General features: G+C 43.3%; 1 protein-coding gene across 1 annotated transcript; it reads left to right on the top strand.

Moving 5' to 3' along the window:
• Positions 1–3,885: 3,885 nt before the first annotated feature.
• On the top strand, positions 3,886–10,918 carry LOC149068638 (uncharacterized). Its single transcript, XM_089251408.1, has 5 exons — positions 3,886–3,929; positions 6,649–6,718; positions 7,757–7,876; positions 9,832–10,094; positions 10,765–10,918. The coding sequence occupies exons 2-5, from the start codon at positions 6,670–6,672 to the stop codon at positions 10,852–10,854; spliced, it is 522 nt and encodes a 173-aa protein (XP_089107534.1). The 5' UTR covers positions 3,886–3,929; positions 6,649–6,669; the 3' UTR covers positions 10,855–10,918.
• Positions 10,919–19,171: the final 8,253 nt, after the last annotated feature.

The raw sequence follows: 19,171 nt of genomic DNA, 5'->3' as shown, positions 1-19,171 counted from the left end.
ATCATGACAAATTTCAACTTTTCTGACGAAAATCTAAAAATTTTCTTTGAACTTTGATGCTTGTGAATTTTAAACCTTCCGATTTAATGCTCTAATTATTTTTGAGCACCTTTCTTTACAAAAAAAGCGTTAATATACTAAATGGTGTGTAAGGTGTACGTGTGAATTGTTTTCATAGTTTAAAAATCGTTTTTTTTCTGGTGTTTTTTGAATGATTTCCACTGGTTTTAATCGAGTTGGCAAAGTTGCCCTGTTTCCAGGGTGACTAAAAACCAGAGCAGCCTTCCACACGTACGTCTTCTCACTTTGAATTTTACTGCCCGAGTCCTTAGAATCTCGTTCTTCTATTCGTAAAATCGCGTACCTTGCATGCGTTCACAAGTCTCTTCAAATTCCTACACTTCGCAACAATATATATGCAGTCGAATCCCGTTACAACGAACTCCAAGAGACCGGAGAAATCGCTTCGTTATAACGAAATTTCTTTATAAAGGAATTCCAGGTTTTTCTATTGTTCCTATATAAACTTATCTGGGAGCATTAGAAAAGTGTTCGTTAAAATGAGATTTTCGCTATAACGGTATTCATTAAAACGAGATTCGACTGTATATAAATAAAAGAAAGCATTGGCAAGATATAAACCTTTCACCGAAGAGATAAGCATGGGGATCAGGCGTAGTTATTGTCTATTTTCGTCCTGTCGCCTATGCTAATGATACCATGTTTCGTGTATGGTAGATCAGCCCCCCCCCCCTCCTCCTCTTTTTCTCTGTACCGTCTATGCTCCTGTATGATGTGGACGAGAAAACAAGCTGCGTTGATTTAAGGGGGCGCAAGCAAAGAGACTACTACGAGTGGAAACAATTTTCTTCTATTATGTGAATGGGAAGTTGTGACCGCAACTGGTTTGTGCGTAAGTGGGATAAACATAGCGTTTTAAAAATTTCCCTGATCCGTATTATAACTGCCACACATGAAATTACGAAACCACCCCATATATTGCCACGTTTTCTAATAAGAACGTTCACCCTCGCTGTGATTCAAAACCACCTGCCTGATGTGTGTTGTGGCTTCCTAGGAAGAAGAAATACTTTTATTTACGGATGGAAAAAAATCTTATTGCGCGTATATTTCTTTTTTTTCCTCGCTCCTTTTTCTTATCTAACCTTGAATAAGAGCTGACTCCACCCACTGGCAGTTGATTGGTGGGAGGGGGGGGGTGTAAAACATGTTTTATTGTAAAAACAACTTCATAGCGTTTTTAGAAAACGAAATATCTCGGGGGGGAGGGAGAGAAATAAAGCATGCCGCTGTGACGGTCGAGTGGTCATAGTGACGGACTGGCTTTGCGAGGTCCCAGGTTTAAACCCCCACCGGCGCCACAGTGGTGGTCGACTGAAATTGGTTTCTCTGTGGTTCCCCCAACTGCGAGGTGCAAATGCAAGCCGATATACCCGTGTCTCACCACAGAGAGCAACAGGCCTACAAACGATGCAAATATTCAATCATTACACTCCACTCTCTTCACTTCTGAAATATAGATGGAAGCACGGAAAAATCAGACACAACACTATATAAACGCACTCAGACTGTTAAGTGCACCAACACACTTACATTTCCGGCACAACTCACTTGGTCGTAAATTTCCCACAGCGATAGACCTGAGTTGTGCTCGGTTTGAAGGAAATAAAGCAGATCACAAGTTTCACGAGATATCTCGGGACTGCCGCTGAAAGGGTTGAAACACAAGCTAAAAACACAGTGTGTTCAATCTACATAATCATGTGAAAAATAATCCCTGTGCATGCATAGCAAAGTTCACTACAGCAGTTTCAGATGGTGGTGGTCAGACTCCTCTATGTATGTTCTCGAAGGTCAATCTCTCTCTCTCTCTCTCCAATCAGAGTCGTACGCAAGATTGACCTTCGAAGGGGCACAAAAGCCGTATTGGATGGGTCGCATACAGTGCCGCAACTAGACACTTTGTCACCCGGGGCAAGCCGGAATTTTGGCGCCCCTTCTGGTTCAGCGCCCGGGGCACCAGACCCGCCTGCTTCCCCCCCCCCGAACTTGCGACCCTGGTCGCACAATATGACATACAGAGGTATTTTCTCCCGATATATACACTGCTGGCCACCGTAAATGCAACACCCTGAAGGAAGCATGCAAATAATATGAAATTTACAACATGCATTAGCGGAGGTGAGATATGCAAATGATTAGAATTTCAGCGCAGACGCACATCACGCGCGCCTGTGGCGCCACTTCAAAGCGCTATTTAAGGCTTGGAGATTTCGACGATTTGAAGTACGGCAATTGTGTTTTTCTTGTGGTTTTTTCAAAAAAACGATCAATTATGCCTCGTAGAAAACAGCGATCATCTTTTGATCAAGTATCCGAGTTCGACAGAGGAAGGATAGAGGCCTACCGAGATTGTGGATTATCTTTCAGGGAAATCGGTAGTCGTGTTGGACGAAACCAAACAACTGTAATGCGGATATGTGATCGTTGGATGCAGGAGGGTACGACGGACCGACGTGTTCCATCGCATCCACCTCAGTGCACCACTTCACGTGATGACAGGCGTATTGTGCGTATGGCAGTGACGGATCGCTCAGCCACATCACGAACCATAGCACAGCACATTCAGTCTGTACCGCATCATCCAGTGTCTGCGCGTACCATTCGACGCCGTTTACAGGAGAGTGGTCTGTCCGCAAGACGTCCATTGCTTCGTCTACCCTTGACGCAGAACCACAGACGTCTCCGTCGCCAATGGTGCGATGAAAGAAGGATGTGGACGGCACAATGGAATGAAATTGTCTTTACTGACGAGTCACGCTTCTGTCTGCAACACCACGATGGTCGGATTCGAGTCTGGAGACACCGTGGAGAGAGGATGCTGAACAGCTGCGTTATGCACCGCCACACTGGTCCTGCACCGGGTATTATGGTATGGGGCGGTATTGGATATCACTCTCGCACTCCTCTAGTACGCATTGCCGGTACTTTGAAAAGCCAGCGCAACATCTCCGAGGTGTTGGAGCCAGTTGTCCTTCCTTACCTTCAGGGCTTGCCCACAGCCATATTTCAACAGGATAATGCGCGACCACACGTGGCACGCATTGTCCAAAGGTTCTTCGTCAATCGCCAGATTGAATTGCTTCCCTGGCCAGCTCGCTCTCCGGATCTTTCGCCGATAGAAAACATGTGGTCCATGGTTGCTCAACGATTGACCCAGATTACATCCCCAGCTGCCACACCAGATCAACTTTGGCAACGCGTGGAAGCTGCTTGGTCTCCTGTACCCCAAGAACACATCCAAAGTCTCTTTGAATCAATGCCGAGGCGTGTGGCAGCGGTGATCTCCAACAATGGCGGCTACTCTGGCTACTGATTTTGGCAGGAACCACACTTCACAGAAGTCTATAAATTTAATCATTTGATGCTTGGTCAACATGCTATCTACAAAATAAATATTGTTGCGATATCTCTTGTCTTTCTTAGTGTTGCAATTTGGGTGGCCAGCAGTGTATATATATATGTATTTTCAGATAATTTTTTTCCCATAGTAGGTTCGTGTCCCCCCCCCCCCCCCCCCGCTAACGTCTCTAATCCTAGTATGCGTTAGGAGGTAGGGAGCAGATTTGACGAAGTTTTGCTGACGAGGGGGGGGGGGTGTCAAAAATAGCTAAAAATCTGCTGACGCAATACTTGAATAGCCCCTATTCCAGTATATATTGGGAGAGATTCTGATTTCTTATATTTTTCCGGAAGAAATATGGTCAGCCTAGTCACGGCGATCGCTTCAGGACATGGGGATTCGAGCGACGTCATACTGTTTCCACCCGATGCGTATATAAACGGCGATCTCTTTCTCCTTGTGGTCATGTGCCAGTCTCTCTCGCGCAGTGTAACAACCTCGGCCGGTAAGAAATAACATTATAAAATATTACACTATATATGCTCATGTTATTATGTTCAGTATATTTGCTAAACATATTTCTACTTCGTGCACAAAAACTCTCTCTCTCTCCACATTTTATTCATGATTGATCATTATATTGAGTTTATTCATGTTTCATCTCATTATCGATACGGTGTCAAATATCAACATTCATGTTGAAACTACAAGTATCAACAATCCATACTGTGTGCAGTATCAGTTCTTCGCTGTCCGAGGACGTCTAATAATATCGATGTTGGGCATCACCTTATCACCGAAAGTGTTTGGTTTCACCACTTTTTTGTGTGATACGCCGAAGTGTATTGCGATCAACCCCCTTTACAGGAACAATACACATCGAACTGAATTTTTTTTATCGGCTAATCAATTAAAATATTTTGCAACGAATAAATACTCAAAAGCGCATTTTTTGGTGATACTGAAAACGTCGATTTATAAAAGTTGCCTACAGCAGCAAAAATTTGATGACACGTGATGATAATGTTGCATCTCGATACAACGATAATTCCTCTACAAAGATACTTTTCCTTTTTGTTCAGTATCGTTAATGTATATCGAGGTTTTCACTGTATCTTATGAAGAATTTGAAATTCCGTATCATCCGATCAATTCCTCAATCTGTATTATCCGGGATCTGTTCTTTCTTTATAGCAAGTGCTCTGTACATGTTCTTTCATAGCATTTCTCTTACTCCTACGCTGTTGCTCTACTGAATCTCCAAAAATGTATCCTCAAAGCCAAAACTTCCACATCCTTTACCTATTCAGTAAAGGTCACAGACTATATTTGTGTGGTTCATCCTGTCACCCCGGGATCAAATTTTTAAACTGTCTCACCAGCTAGCAACAACCGTATAGCATTAGCCTTTGTCATCCTATATTGACAAATGTTTCCAACCTGATAGTGTCATCATGAACAGAAAATCCTATTGATCCGAGAAGGTATTTATGCTGTGAATAAAGATTATAAGTGGCCGCGGTCAAGTTGGCCGCTGACCGCATACAGAGGTGGCCACGGAACGGGAGTGATTTTTGTATTATATCTAGAGCCCGGATTATATGCGAATGCATATGCGCATATGCATTGGTTGATGATATCATAATCCGGCGGTGACCTTTCAGTTAGAAATTCACTGGAATATGGAGGGGGAACACTGTTCGGTTAGGACGGGGTATATATATATTTCAGTGTTGGTACCATGCCCCCCCCCCCCCTCCAAAGGATTGGGCTAACAGGGCTCCAGCTGTGGTGTACGGGGCGATTCTCATCATTTTTTTGTTTCCCCCCCCCCCGCCGAAGATCTCAGCCTAGGGGCCCCTGCTCCAGGATATGGACGTCTTGGTTAGTACATGTATCCAGGGCCGGCCGTTGTTTCAACCTTTTCCGGGGGGGGGGGGGCAAAACAACATGTACTCAATGTACGTATATATATACCATTTTAAATGTATTTTCAAAAGCCGGGGGGGCAACGCCCCCCCCCCCAAATGACGGGCCTGCATATATCTGCAGTTGCATTTCTCGATAACGGACACCATGGGACCGAATTTTTGTCCTCTAACGGGGAGTGGCCGTTATAGTAGTAGCACAGTGTGTATGAAATTATTTTTGAATATTGTGGATTATTATTTTAGAATATATGTACCTGCCGAAACCTGAAGTGCGGCCACTTCGCAAATTGGCCGAGCGATTTGCAGAAATGATTCGAGCTTTGGCCGGCCAATTCGTGAAGTGACTGGAAATTCCAATGTCCGATGTGCTGATGTAAGATGGTTTGGTTTGGTAGCCCCCCCCCCCCCATGTCCATTTTTTTCATCGCTAACGTGTGATACATTGCTGTATGCAGAGTGTTCTGTAAGTCCAGACCTAATGTAGCCTTTATATCATCAACCGTTCGTCGTAGAGGTATGGTTTTATTTTTAAAAAAATGTTCAAAATGTATTCAAGAATCAATCTGTACCGGTTTCAAGAGTAAAAATACAGTGTGTTATAAAATAAAAATCTAAATTTTTATACGGTCCCCCGTCCTCTAATTTCCTATTATGGAGTTGTTGCAGCGTCTCTTCTGAGGCCCAAAGAAAAAAAATTCCACGTTTCTAAGCTTTAGCTCAGGATATCCAACCACTTAGCGAACTAGTTGGCCAAAGCCCGAAATTGGCCGGGTCAATTTTAAACGAAATTAGCCAATTCACGAACTGGTTGATTTCGGGCTTTGCGGGAAAGTACCGGGTGCATCGCTAACAGCTGGCACCACCATTTAAACAATAAATATTTAAACGGGAAAACAATTTTTTCGCATTTAACCGTGCTCTCTCTCTCCCAAATTTTGTCCGTTTTTCGAATTAGAATACCTCAGCGAATATTGCACTTAGAAACACGGAGTTTCTTTTTTTTAGCATCAAGAGAGACAAGGCAGCAACTTTGTAGTTGGAGGTTAAATCACGGGGGGGGGGGGGGGGGAAGATACCGTCTAAAAATTCAGATTTCTTATTTTTTTACACACTGTATTTTCACTCGGATATTTGAGTGAAAATTTGAACACCTGTTGAGCATTTTTTAAATTGAAACTATACCTCTACGACGGACAGATGAAGGCCGTACTAGGACTTACAGGAGACCCTGTATATATGCGCTTCATAATTTTTGTACTCATTATTGAATAATTAATTCTGTTTCCACTATAGCTTCTGTCAATTTGCGTGAAGATGATGCTCCGTAGCCTTTTCATCGCCCTTATTCTGTCGTCGTTTGCCCGTAAGTTGCTTATTTTTTACGATACCATTGAGTTGGAAAAATTTAAAAATTTGTATAAATCAAATATGAAGTAAATCGAGCAGATATCGAGGTGCACAAACGCTCGGAAAAATGTATGTAACCCCCCCCACACACGTCTCAAAACATCCGAATGAACGAGGACGTCTAATAATGAATATAGAATGGAAAAATGGATTGCGATAGAACCGTAAAAAATTACTACTATTTAACCAAAGACACACTTCGTAATTCCTACGGGGGATTTGTAACGAATTGGCTCATGGAGGAACGTGTTGTGTGTATGTGTGTGCGTGTTGTTACCCTAATAGATTTAGGTTGTCAAAGTTAGGCTTGTTTAGTATTATACAGGTGCTGCCACCTATTCTCCATGGCTAAAAGTGAAAATGCCTAAATTTTCATACTGGGTAAGTATCGTGTTGAAGATCTGCCTGCTCTTCGTGGAGAGACTTTTGGAACAGTTTTAGATCGCAGAAAGTGAGCGTCGTGGCTCCAAGGGATGTCACCTATTGGTGGAGATACAGGGAGCATGCTCCCCCCCCCCCCAGCTTCAAAGGTAAAGCCGACTGATCTAATGTGTTTGCGTATATATAAATTGATATCATCATCAACCCCCCCCCCCCTACCCCCAGACGTTCAAGTCTATATCCGCCTATGACGTCACCGAACTTTTTCCAGGGCGTGATGTCGAGCCCTGGATATCGGTGTTTCATACTCAGTTTCTAGAAAGAAACAGACTTGACCAAATTCCTACAACTGTTTATTTCATGAAGGTACCGCAGGCATATGATCACAGGAAAAGAGAACCGTGGGAGTTCGAAGTTTGAAAACCACACTGCCGTAAAAAAATTACCCGAAACACAGCGTTTCTCAACCTATGGTCCGAGTTGATAGGACTTGAGGAACTCCTAGAAACTGAAATCTTTTTTCCTCTCGTTTTCTACAGTTTCAATGCTTTTGTAATGAGATAGTTTGATTGAAAACCCATCTTCTCGAAAATGACTTCTGCGTTATTCGCAGTTCTCTTTCAGGTAACCATCTACAAATGCAACTTCGAGAGGAATGCTTGCGGGATTGAGAATTCACCTGGATCAATAGGAAAATGGTCGCTTACATCGAACAACTTGGCTGGCGATACGAGTAAGAGCCTCCTCAAATATACAGGGTGTCCCGCTAGTCCTAATGTGTGTATGGCTTTTTCTTTTTATATATCATCAACGGTCCGTCGTAGAGATATGATTGCAGTTTGAAAAATGATCAAAAGGCGTTCAAAAATTACCCTGTGCCAGTTTAGAGTATGACAATACATGTGCGTAACAAAATGACAAATCTAAAATTTTATACGGTTCCCTTGTCTTTCTTGTAATCAGAAAGTTATTGCCGTGTATATCCTGAGACCAAAAAAAAAAAAAAACAACAACAACTCCATGCTTCCAAGTGCGATATTCGTTGAGATATTGTAATTCAAAAATCGGAGAAAAGTTACGTAAGGACAGCAAAAACTAACGGACACAACGCCCGCCCCTTTCCATCATTTATGCTGTCCTTTCAAAAACTTTGCTTCGATTTTTGCATTCGAATATCTCTGTGAATATGGCACTCAGAAACATGGAATTATTTTTGCTGGCCTCAGGAGAGACAGGAAAACAACTTTCCAGTTGAAAGTTAAAGGAAAAGGGGGACGGACCGTACAAAAATTTAGATGTTTCATTCTGTCACACACTGTATTTTCCACTCTCAAAACTACTGCAGGTTAATTTTTGAATGAATTTTGAGCATTTCGTAAATTGAAACTACCTCTACGACGGACAGTTGATGAGATAAAGGCCGCATTAGCACTTAAGGACACCCTGTATAACTTATGATGCATTCATTATGTATTACTATCTTCATAAAAACTGAACGTAAATTAATAGAAACAGGCCCGTAGCCAGAAATTTCGTTCGGGGGGAGGGACCAAAGTGATAGAACAATAGATTTGGCCATCTTTGCCCCTTTTTTTCGATAATTTTCTCATATTTCGGGGGGGGGGGGCAGACCCCCCAAATCCCCCCGCCCCCCGCTACGGCTTTGAATGGAAACAAAACCCTCAATCTTATAGTCGGAGAAAATTCCTTTTTTACTTTTTTCCTCTAATATGCAGGGCAATTACTCGATTCCCCCTTGTTGCATTTCACTGGCGAACCCGTGATCTCTAGAGAATAACGTGTAGAACTTAGATACGTCATTCATGTTGTAAGGGGGTTATATAGTAATCAAAATACAGAAAATAAACTTTTTACACGGACACCCCCTCCAACATTTATTAAGGCCATCGCGGCGAACTGTTGGCATTTGTGATTATCCATGTAATGCTTTGGTATGCTTTTTTTTCGACTCTTTTGGTGAGCCGCGAACAAACGTTGTAACGGCCAGAGAATCACGGGTTGCAAAAGTTTGAGAACAACTGCTCGAAATCATCAGTGTTAAACCCTCCAAAGAGAGTCGCGACCCATATTTTGGGAAAAACTTTATTAGGGCAATAAACGTGAAAGGAAGAAAACTCTTTCCAGAGAGTCGTATCCAAAAAACCATTCGCCTCAGGCGGCCAAATTCACTGAACTGGCCCAGCACCGCCTAGAGATAGAAGGCCTCCGCACGATGCTTGTGACGTCAGTAAGTAGTCCATTTTCCTTCAGAATATTCAAGGGAAAAAAAATTCCCTGCTCGTGCCAGTATCATCATTGGGCGGAAAGGAAATGATCGGGCTCAGAATTGGTGATTTCTATGCCTCACATCCAATCACTATGCGGTATTTGTGAGCCAATCGGGAAGATTCTTCGCCAAAAAGAAACGAAATAGAATGCCGTGTTTCAAAATGCGGTAAACTTGCTAGGTAGTCTGAATGACGTTTATGGCAACCCGTGCAGATGCCTTCTATCTCTAGGAGGTGCTGACTGGCCCTGCCTACGACAGTGCTACCGGAAAGAAAGGTTTCGAAACTCTCATATACGGTGATATAATCGTCCCAGAGTTCACCATTCATTGAGCTGCAAGTCTTCATGAAATTTACAAACAGCATTTACAAAAGTACTGAAAAACTTTCTCTTTCTCAGGTCGCAAACTGATGTTCCAGAACTCTGGAATCGAGAACGTGACGGTGGTTGGACGAGCTGAAACGGCTGATTTCGTTGTGCGGCTGATGGGTCTCAATGGCTGCGTGAAGTTCAACGTCTACTTGGAGGGAGGAGCTGAGCTGTTCCGGATCATCGTGAAACTGGAGGACGGCCAGAAGGATCTCGTGATCGTTCCCAAAGAAAAGGAATCGAGCGGTTGGAAAACCGTGAGAGCGTCGATGTTCATTAGGATGTCACTCCAGGTAATTCAGAAGCTATTTTTGGAATAATAACTAGCATGATATATCTATCTGTTGTACAGGGTTATTATAATTAAAAGTCTGAGTAGTATTCCCTCAAAAACATCCGAATACAGCCAAAAGTTTTAGGATATCTTGATGAGATATAAAAATAGATAAATTTTCAAACACCAGGTGAAAAAGTGACGTTTTTTTATTGCATTTTACATTTCCCATGGTCCATATAACGTGTATACCAAATTTCAATGGAACTACGTCTACCAGAACGGGCGCTACATACGTCTGAGTAGTTTCAGTATACTGACAATGCTCAACCGCTGTAGCACCCGTCAGCATATTGACACTACTCCGACCTATGTGGCACCCGTTCTGTTGGTCGCATTCCATTGAAACATGGTAAATCCCTTCTATATATGGTGTATGGGAGAAAGGAAAATTAAATAAAAAAAAGCACTCCTTTTTCACCTGGTGGTCGAAAATCGAACTATTTTTGTTATTTCTCTCTCTCATTAATCTCTTCTCTCCCATAGTCTCATTGAGATACCCTAGATATTTGGCTCTATTCTGGTACGGGAACTTCAATTATAATCACCCTGTATATATATATCGCGACGTAGAAAATGTCAAAATTTGTCGAAAAAAAATTAAATTATGTTTACATATATATTTTCAGTTCTTTCTAGAGGGCGTGATCACTGGCGAAGGGCTCATCGCTATCGACGATTTCTCGGCCAGTATTGGAGATTGTTTGGAAAAATTCTGACACGAATGTGATTCAGCTGAATCAAGTTACCGATAAGGAATAAATTTTTTTCTGTGAACTAATCAATTTTAATGCGTTTTTCCATTATTTGTTTCAGAAATTGTCGGTTGTATTCTCTAGGCCAGCGGTTCTCAACCTTTTTTGACTGGCGGAGCCCCGTAGGCCATTTTTTTGATTATTCGTCCAGTTACTGATTTATTTTTACTATTTAAAAATATTTATAATTTTTTTTTAATTTTACTGTTTTTTTTGTTTTAAAGTGCACAACGAGCTCCAAGTGCTCCGCGGAGCACCGGTTGAGAACCGCTGCACTAGACGATTCTTTTCCCCTGGAACTTTTTATGTTCTAAGTCCGGGGTTACCAAAATGTGCTCCGCCAAAGATTTCTTGGTGCTCCACGAAGAGATTGGAAAAGAAAAAAAAAAAAATTTTTTTTCCAATGTTTCAAAAATTTGATCATTTGATCAGTTTTGTCGCACCACGGTCATTTTCTGCACACGAGGGCTAATTAGACCGGGACCTACAATTTATTGCCGATTCCGAACGGCAGGCTTGTTTTTCACACTCATCGAGAGGTTGGTGCGCTAACCCCTCGATGGGGGACTCCCTGCGGTAGCAGTTTTTGCTGCGGTCAAGTCGCCGTTTTTTTGTTGTACCCCTGTGTCAGGAAAGTTTTCTGACAAGGACGAACTGGGTATCGAACTCGCGACACCTCTAAACATCCTTTGGTACTTTAGGCGAGCATCTTATCGACCTGGTTACCGCGCCCCTTTGGTTTCAAATGTTTGGTCAAAATGTTTCAAAAACATTTTCACTTATCACAAGGGTCATGGGTGGCCCTTGAAGTGATTTTGTGTGGCCCGCGACAGGGTAAAAGTACCGCGAAAAAATTATATTTTGCGATCATTATTCGAACAGTTAACAGCAAATACAGATAAAATAACAAATTAACAGGTTACAACAGCAAATTTCTTGATTAACAAACTGCTTTCAAACCTCTTATTTCTAGTGACGAATTTAATTTAATAACTAACTAATTAATTCAATTAATAATGGAGCGGCTTATACACCGAAGTCGCACCATTGATGCGGCCCGCGACGCTATAGATGACCATTGTGTTGGCCCGCGAACAGAAATAAGTTGGCTACCCCTGATCTAGGTTAAAGCTGGGAGCTATACCAGGCTCTTCTTACACCAACGAAAACAAATGTTGCATTTAATTATAATATATATCGGAGCAAACATCGGAGGTTTCATTTTCGCACTGAACTGCATTTGTCTAACCTCTTCCTCCCATGGACGGAGATACGGGGAGAGATATGGGGAGTGGCGGCCCCCACCCAAGTGTCAAATTCAAAGGTGAAGTTGACTAGTCTAATGTATATGTGTATATATAAATTGACACCATCATCATCTTGCCCCCCCCCCAGACTTAGGTGGCATAGGCGGAAACAAGTTCATCCCCGCCTATGCCTCCTCCAAACTAGAACATGGAACGCCACTCTGTCTCAACGAAGAGATATAAAGAGGTGGTCAGACTTGGGCCATGCTTTCTTTGAGACCGAGCACAACTCAGGCTTATCGCCATGTCACTGTAGTGGTCGAGTGGTCATAGTGACGGACTCGCATCGCGAGGTCCCGGATTCGAACCCCACCGTCGCCTCGGTGGTGGTCGGTTGAAGTTGGTTTTTCTCTGTGGCTCCCAACTTCAAGGTGCGAATGCGAGCCGATCTCCCTTTTAAAAGTCTCGCCACAGAAAGCAACAGACCTACAAACGGTACGAATGCAATTCAATCATCACACCTCACTTCGGAAATACAGATGGCAGCACTAAAAAATCAGGCACAACACTAGATACGCACTCAGACTGTCAGGTATACACACAACACTTACACTTCCGACGTGACTCACTAAGTAGTAAATTGTTCATAGACGTCGATAGACCTGAATTGTGCTCGGTTTGAAAGAAAGTAAAGGAAGGTCTATTGCCATAGGGGGCAATTTACTACCTATTGAGTTGTGCCGGAAGTGTACCTAGCAGTCTGAGTGCGTACCTTGTATTGTGTCTGAATTTTTCAGTGCTGCCATCTACATTTAAAAAGTGAAGTGATTGAAGTGTATGATTGAATATTTGTACCGTTTGTAGGCCTGTTGCTCTCTGCAGCGAGACTTTTCAAGATCGGCTCGTATTCGCTCCTCGAAGTTGGGAGCCACAGAAAACCAACTTCGGCCGACCATTACTGAGGTTTGCACCTGGGAATTCACGATGCGAGTCCATTACTATGACACCACTCAACCACTATAGCGGCATGGCCATCCTTGGTCCGTGCTAGAAATATGGCCATTTTTCTAAACCACGAGCGGTTGAAAAATTTCCGGGGTCCCCCCCCCCCCCCCCCCCCTTCGTTGGGCCCATGCGTTACGACGGTCCTGCCTCAAAGCTATCATTAAGTCACGATAAACTTCGACGATTTCTATCCGCCGTGCTGTACCATATTTTCAGCCACCATCCATCCTGGAATAGTTGAAAGTGGGACTAACCATTCCATGCTATTTGATCCTAATCGCCAATGAAAGAAGACCACCGATTAAAGTTCGTTATAACGACTGTTCACACAATCGCGGGAAAAATTGTCGTCTTAACGGACTTCCCGTTATAAGTGAATTTCCATTTTTTGCTCTTCTAGGCAATAAAATTGTCGAAAACATTTGCTACTTTATCTGCTTTAAAACGTCTTTTAGGTCATTTCGTTCTGATATCAATGAATGAACAGAACTCCAGTCATGACATTGATTTTTGGTCTCACACAGCGGGAGCGACAATGGATTCTACAGCGTTAAGACGTCTTTTGACGGAGCTCCGGAATTACATCATATCCCGACGTAACCATTTGTAAGCTGACGGTTCCTGGTGTGGACTCTTCGAAAAGACTCTTTAGAACTTCGAAGCAAGAGTCTACAGCGTCGAGATGGAAATTTATCTTCACTTTCATCGAGCCGAGTGAATTGAGGATCGGTCGGCCATTGTCTACAGCGTTAGCCCTCCCATTGGACTTCAAATTCATCAAATGCTGGCTGATTGAATAATTTTTTTGTGTACTTTATGTGTGCCATGGGTGTTCGGTTCAAATTTATCATCGAAAATAGTTTTTAATTAAAGTTTGATCGATTTCAAAGTAAATTCAATGAAACCCGCCATCTTAATACAAGCCCATAGATTTGTCATTATTGTAGAGCCTGTATTATTATTCTATGGCTCCATAACATGTGTAGCAAGGCCAATCTTATTATTTGTAATATAAAGGAGTTCTTATTCTTGAATTCTATGTTCGACTGGCCTCGAGAGCAGATTACTTTAAGATGCACTACTGTTCCTTCAAAGGCCGAGAACAATTATTATAAGCAAAGTTGCCTAGAATAAGGTATAATAAATAAAATTAACACAAACAACAGCAAGGATAATACAAAGTCACATTACTGAACAAAAATCTTTGATCAACATGAAATTTGAACAATTGCGACACCACTTAGCCATGAATAACACCACGTTATCGAAGGACCATATTGATGTCACCAGTGTCCACAGCTCGCAACTTTTGAATGCTTTGGACTTATCCGGTGGACCTGGGACACATTCATACGCAACACGAAGCTGCCAATGTTTAAATAAGACTGCTACTCCTCTCTACGGATTAGTTCCCAAGAGGAACTTCCTAAAATCAACAGTTCGTGCTTCAGATGCCGTGACTCCGGCTTTGCATCCCCAGACCCAAAAGAACATTGAGCCAACTTCTGTGGTAAAAGCGATCTTAGGTGACCAAAAAACGAATGAAACTCTCGATGCTGATGGCTCCTATACGTATGATGCTGCGTGGAACATCTGGACACTTTTAACTATCCCCGAAGAGATTCGTTGGGCAGATCCCATCACCGCCTGCCTGTCAGTGATCATGGAAGTCTACAGTGCCTGCTAAAAGGCACCATAGATGCAATTAAATCGACTTGGAATCTCGTTCGAGACACCCGAAAACTCTCCTCGGGAAAGGTGCGGCGCAAGGTGTCATTAAATGATCAAAACACTGTTCTATTAGTCGACCTGGTCATGGAGATAGTTGGGCAGTCAGAAACTCAACCCTCGCCTACGAAGAAGTCTAACGTCAAAAGTAGATCAAACAAAGTAACCTCCCCTGGATTACTGCGCAAAATGACCCAAAAAGTCAACGATCGTGTAATGGGCCAAACTAGCACGCAACGTTCTCCAATCGTATCATGTACGAATGAACTTCGGTCGGATTGTATTCTAACGGTCGCTTCGTGTTACGAAAGTAAGCAGTCAGTAGTCAAGCGAGTGAATCAGCGAAAACATAACATATTTATTAGTGGAGACACTCAAACTGATCATCTGTCAGTGTGTCGGAGTGAAACTGGTCCACTTATTGACAAAGAAACTCAGACGCTCTGGGATCATGCTCCGGACGTGGACTCACCAGATCGGGAAGATTGTCTCACCGACGAGCGGCAACAGAACTTTCAATTTGTAGTTTCCCAAAGTGATACAGAATATAATGGAACGGGACCAGACGTCCCACGAGAGAGGAACGCCTGTGTTAGCCCAACGACGACAGTATCCTCTCAACTCCCAACCTCGATATTTTACGTTGAGGATAGCTGGAACAACGAAACCACTTTACCTTGGGAACCTCCCAAACCTCAGAGACAACGTAAAGTAAAAATTGACAGGTCTAGGCAAACGAACTGTCCCTCGATAGAATTTGAAAAGGTGGACGCCTGGCCACAACTGCATTCGAATAAGCAACTGAAGAATGGCACTGCGCTTCCAGCTGAGAAAGTGTTGTCACCTTCCTCCCTTGGATCAAAGAGAACGTGGGCAGAAGTTGCAAAAATGGGGGACAGTGGCCAAAAGTGGTCCAAATATTATCGGGCAGGCGGCTTGCATCTGAAAGGACGAAGGAAGTGGACATCTCCTCGCTACACTTGTCAAACCCAGTGGAATCAGATGTACAAGCTGAGGTTATTTCATCGCATGACGTGAGCGAAAACAGACAATCCAACCCACTGTCCTGGGCTGAACGATGTGAAGACTATGTCCGGACTATGAAAGGGACTGATACCGTAACAACAACAAATGGCCGTAAGCAACTGAGAGAAGAACTTCAGGGCTGTAAAAATAGTCGGCATGGCAAAAACACTTACGCAACAGAAACCCCCCGGGCTCGTCACCAGCGAATGAGCTTCCTACCCAACACTAGCAGCGGTGAGGCGAAATTAGACTTGATATATACATTATACCACTTGGCCATGAATAACACCACGTCATCGGAGGACCATATTGATGTCACCTATATATATATATATATGTATATAGTATATATCAAGTTATATAGACGTAGTCAGGTACAACACGCAGAAGAACAGTTGGCTCAGCCGTCAAGTAGGAAGGCCACCAACCCTCCCAATTTTTATGCTCAAAAAATGTCAGGAGGTCTGATTATGATCCTCATGGACGTGACTGTTATCCACTATACCGACGGAAACACATTACGTCTGACCATTATACATTTACTTCCGACTATAGAAACAGTACACTGGGTACAGCGAGGGAACACTTTCGACAAGACCAACGACGAAGGAAATACCATCTCTCACAAGGAGTAGTACGTGAGGAAAGGCGGGTATATGTCGACACACGTGAACTCGGACGCCATCGCCATCGGAACTGGCAAAATATAGGAGGCGTATCGACGAGACGAACGCAGATGACCGGGTATAGTCAACCGGTCAACACTCATATGGACAGAACGGGCAGATGTGTTGACTGTGTGCTCATGAATATGGCGCAAGACCTCCGCTTTAGCACGGACCACAAGTCGAGGAGCAGAGAATGTCCCAGTTTTCTCCTCAGAATAGGCCTGCGGTCGACTCACCAGTTATTGAATCAGCGACGCAGAGATTGGTAATGCGTGACGCTCGAAGAGAAAGGTATAACAGTAAGTTACTAACTATGGGCCTGAATCTGGGCAGTACATGAACACGAATCTGATGACGTCACATTCGGCAAAAAACAACCAAGTAAGGTGCGGACTTCGTCTCCTCCAATTAAACGCAGACAAAGCTAAGATCTGTATCGAACATATGGAGGATTTCGTAAGAGTACAGTCAGTAGATGTGATTCTACATCAAGAACCATGGCAAAATAGAGGTCTTTTACGTGGTATTCCACAATCATGGCAGTCGTGGACGGCGCAACTATGCAAAAGTGCTATATTAGTCCCATCGACTCATATTAGACCGGCTACGTACAAGATCGGCCGCCACCTGGTAGCTGTTCAGATAAGTCTGCAGGGACGTGAACTTATAATTGCTAGTGCATACATTTCTCCGTACGAAGAAGTAGACGAAGCCATAGAGGAGATGGATGATCTTTGCGAGTCAGCACCAGGTATCGACATTATCTTCTGTGCGGACGCAAATTGCCATTCTTCGTGGTGGGGCTATCGAGAGACGGATCCAAGAGGTCGCGCGCGATACAGGAATTTCTCACCAGCAGGAACTTGTTTCTGTTTAATTCTAGACGGACAAGACTTACCTACGAATTTTATGACGCAAAAGGATGGTCAGATCTTACTTTTACAACGTCAGAAAATATTTACAGGCGTTCCGATTGGTCAGTAGGTACGGAAGATTCGTATAGTGCGCACAAATATATCCATCTACAACTCAATATTACGCCTAGATATCAAAAACCCACGAAGTATAGAACTACCGCAAGACGATTAGCAAAGATTAGGCCTGCTACAGAGCAGATCTTCATAGACCTCCAAGAACAACTTCACATGGTTTTAGACGAGGATCAGGTTAATGCATGCTTTGATGCCTCAATGAAGCGGCTGAAAGAACGATGTATCCAGGTGTTGGGCTATGCACAACCGCGTATTACCGCTTCTTTGAAATGATGGACTGATGAATTAGCAGCTTCACGCAGGCAACTTCGTAAACTAGAGCGTCGTTTCATTAAGGCCAAGGGTGATGATAGAGTACAGGCGAGGATGGAGTTTAGAAAATCCAGAGCAGGGCATATTAAGGCCGTAAACAATCAAAAACAACTAGTTGGATTGCCTTCTGCACAGAGGAAAGCCGCCCATTTTGACAAGCATACAAATCTATGTTCAAAACGAAGCGTCTACCACCACAGGTAATGATGTCCAACGGTCCACATACTGGTGCCACGATGCTGGAAGCGGCCCAAGCACAATTGGAGGAGATTTTTCCGTACCTCCCGGATACTATAAATCTGACTCCATACACGCCATCTACGATTATGACGGATCTATCATTCACCTATACGGAGATCAATCAAATAGTCAGAGGATTTAAAAATAAACGAGCTCCGGGTATTGATAACATAAATATTCCTCTTTTGAAAACCCTAGTCGAAGCCCATGGTCATGTTATCACAGATATCTTCAATAGTTTAGTCAAGTTGTCGGTGTTCCCAAAGTGTTTCAAACGTGGTAAGGTCTTGCTTTTCCTGAAGAAAGATAGGGATCCAGGGGTGCTGCAGTCTATCGTCCGATCGGTTTACTCTCTACAATGGGTAAAGTCCTAGAAAAATTGTTGGTGCAACGGATCACCTACTATCTAGAGAAGGCAGACTGGCTTAGCCCAAGACAGTTCGGATTTCGTGCAGGTGGCTCGGCAGAAAAAGCAATAGCATCACTGATGGAAGAGATCACGACTAGACATCGACGAGGTCAAGTAACGGCCATAGTTTCCATAGACATTCGCGGTGCTTTTGATTCGGTCCGTCACGAGATAATAATCAATACTATACGAAAATTACCGATTCCTCACAATCTCATTTGTATAGTGGAAAACATGCTAAAAGATCGAACGGTTGTGATGCCAACTGATGGAGGAGACGCGGAAAAGCATCAGGCCATGGGCTGTAGGCTCGTACAGCCCATGGCCTTGTACTCAAGGCTCATGCAGCGGTCCGCTACTATGGTCTATCGTGCTTGACTCACTGCTGAAAAAGAATTGGGGACCGGATGTTTATGTCCAAGCTTTCGCCGATGATCTGGTCTTTGTGATCTCGGCGAGAACTCCCAACGACATTGGCAACACTGCGGATGCCACGTTTGACGAACTGTCGAAATGGCTAGAAGATCATCGTCTCAGCATGGAGGTGACTAAAACTAAATTACTATGGCCACACCCCAAGAAAAAGCGTCCCTGCATAAGAATCAATGGTGTTCGACTGCAAATATCTAAATGCATGAAATATCTTGGAGTGTA

Source organism: Pholcus phalangioides, unplaced genomic scaffold, assembly GCF_987345545.1.
Source record: "Pholcus phalangioides strain wild (caught in Gottingen) unplaced genomic scaffold, Ppha-v1.0 ptg000024l_1, whole genome shotgun sequence".
NCBI classification, from domain to species: Eukaryota; Metazoa; Arthropoda; class Arachnida; order Araneae; family Pholcidae; genus Pholcus; species Pholcus phalangioides.
Note: the sequence above shows the minus strand (reverse complement) of the source record. Positions and strands in the feature narration are given on the sequence as shown.

Excerpts from the sequence above, each read along its gene's own strand:
- LOC149068638 (XM_089251408.1), top strand. The coding sequence starts at position 6,670 with ATGATGCTCCGTAGCCTTTTCATCGCCCTTATTCTGTCGTCGTTTGCC. Across the intron at positions 6,719-7,756 it reads TATTCTGTCGTCGTTTGCCC|TTCTCTTTCAGGTAACCATC; the intron begins GTAAGTTGCTTA and ends CGTTATTCGCAG. Across the intron at positions 7,877-9,831 it reads CAACTTGGCTGGCGATACGA|GTCGCAAACTGATGTTCCAG; the intron begins GTAAGAGCCTCC and ends TCTCTTTCTCAG.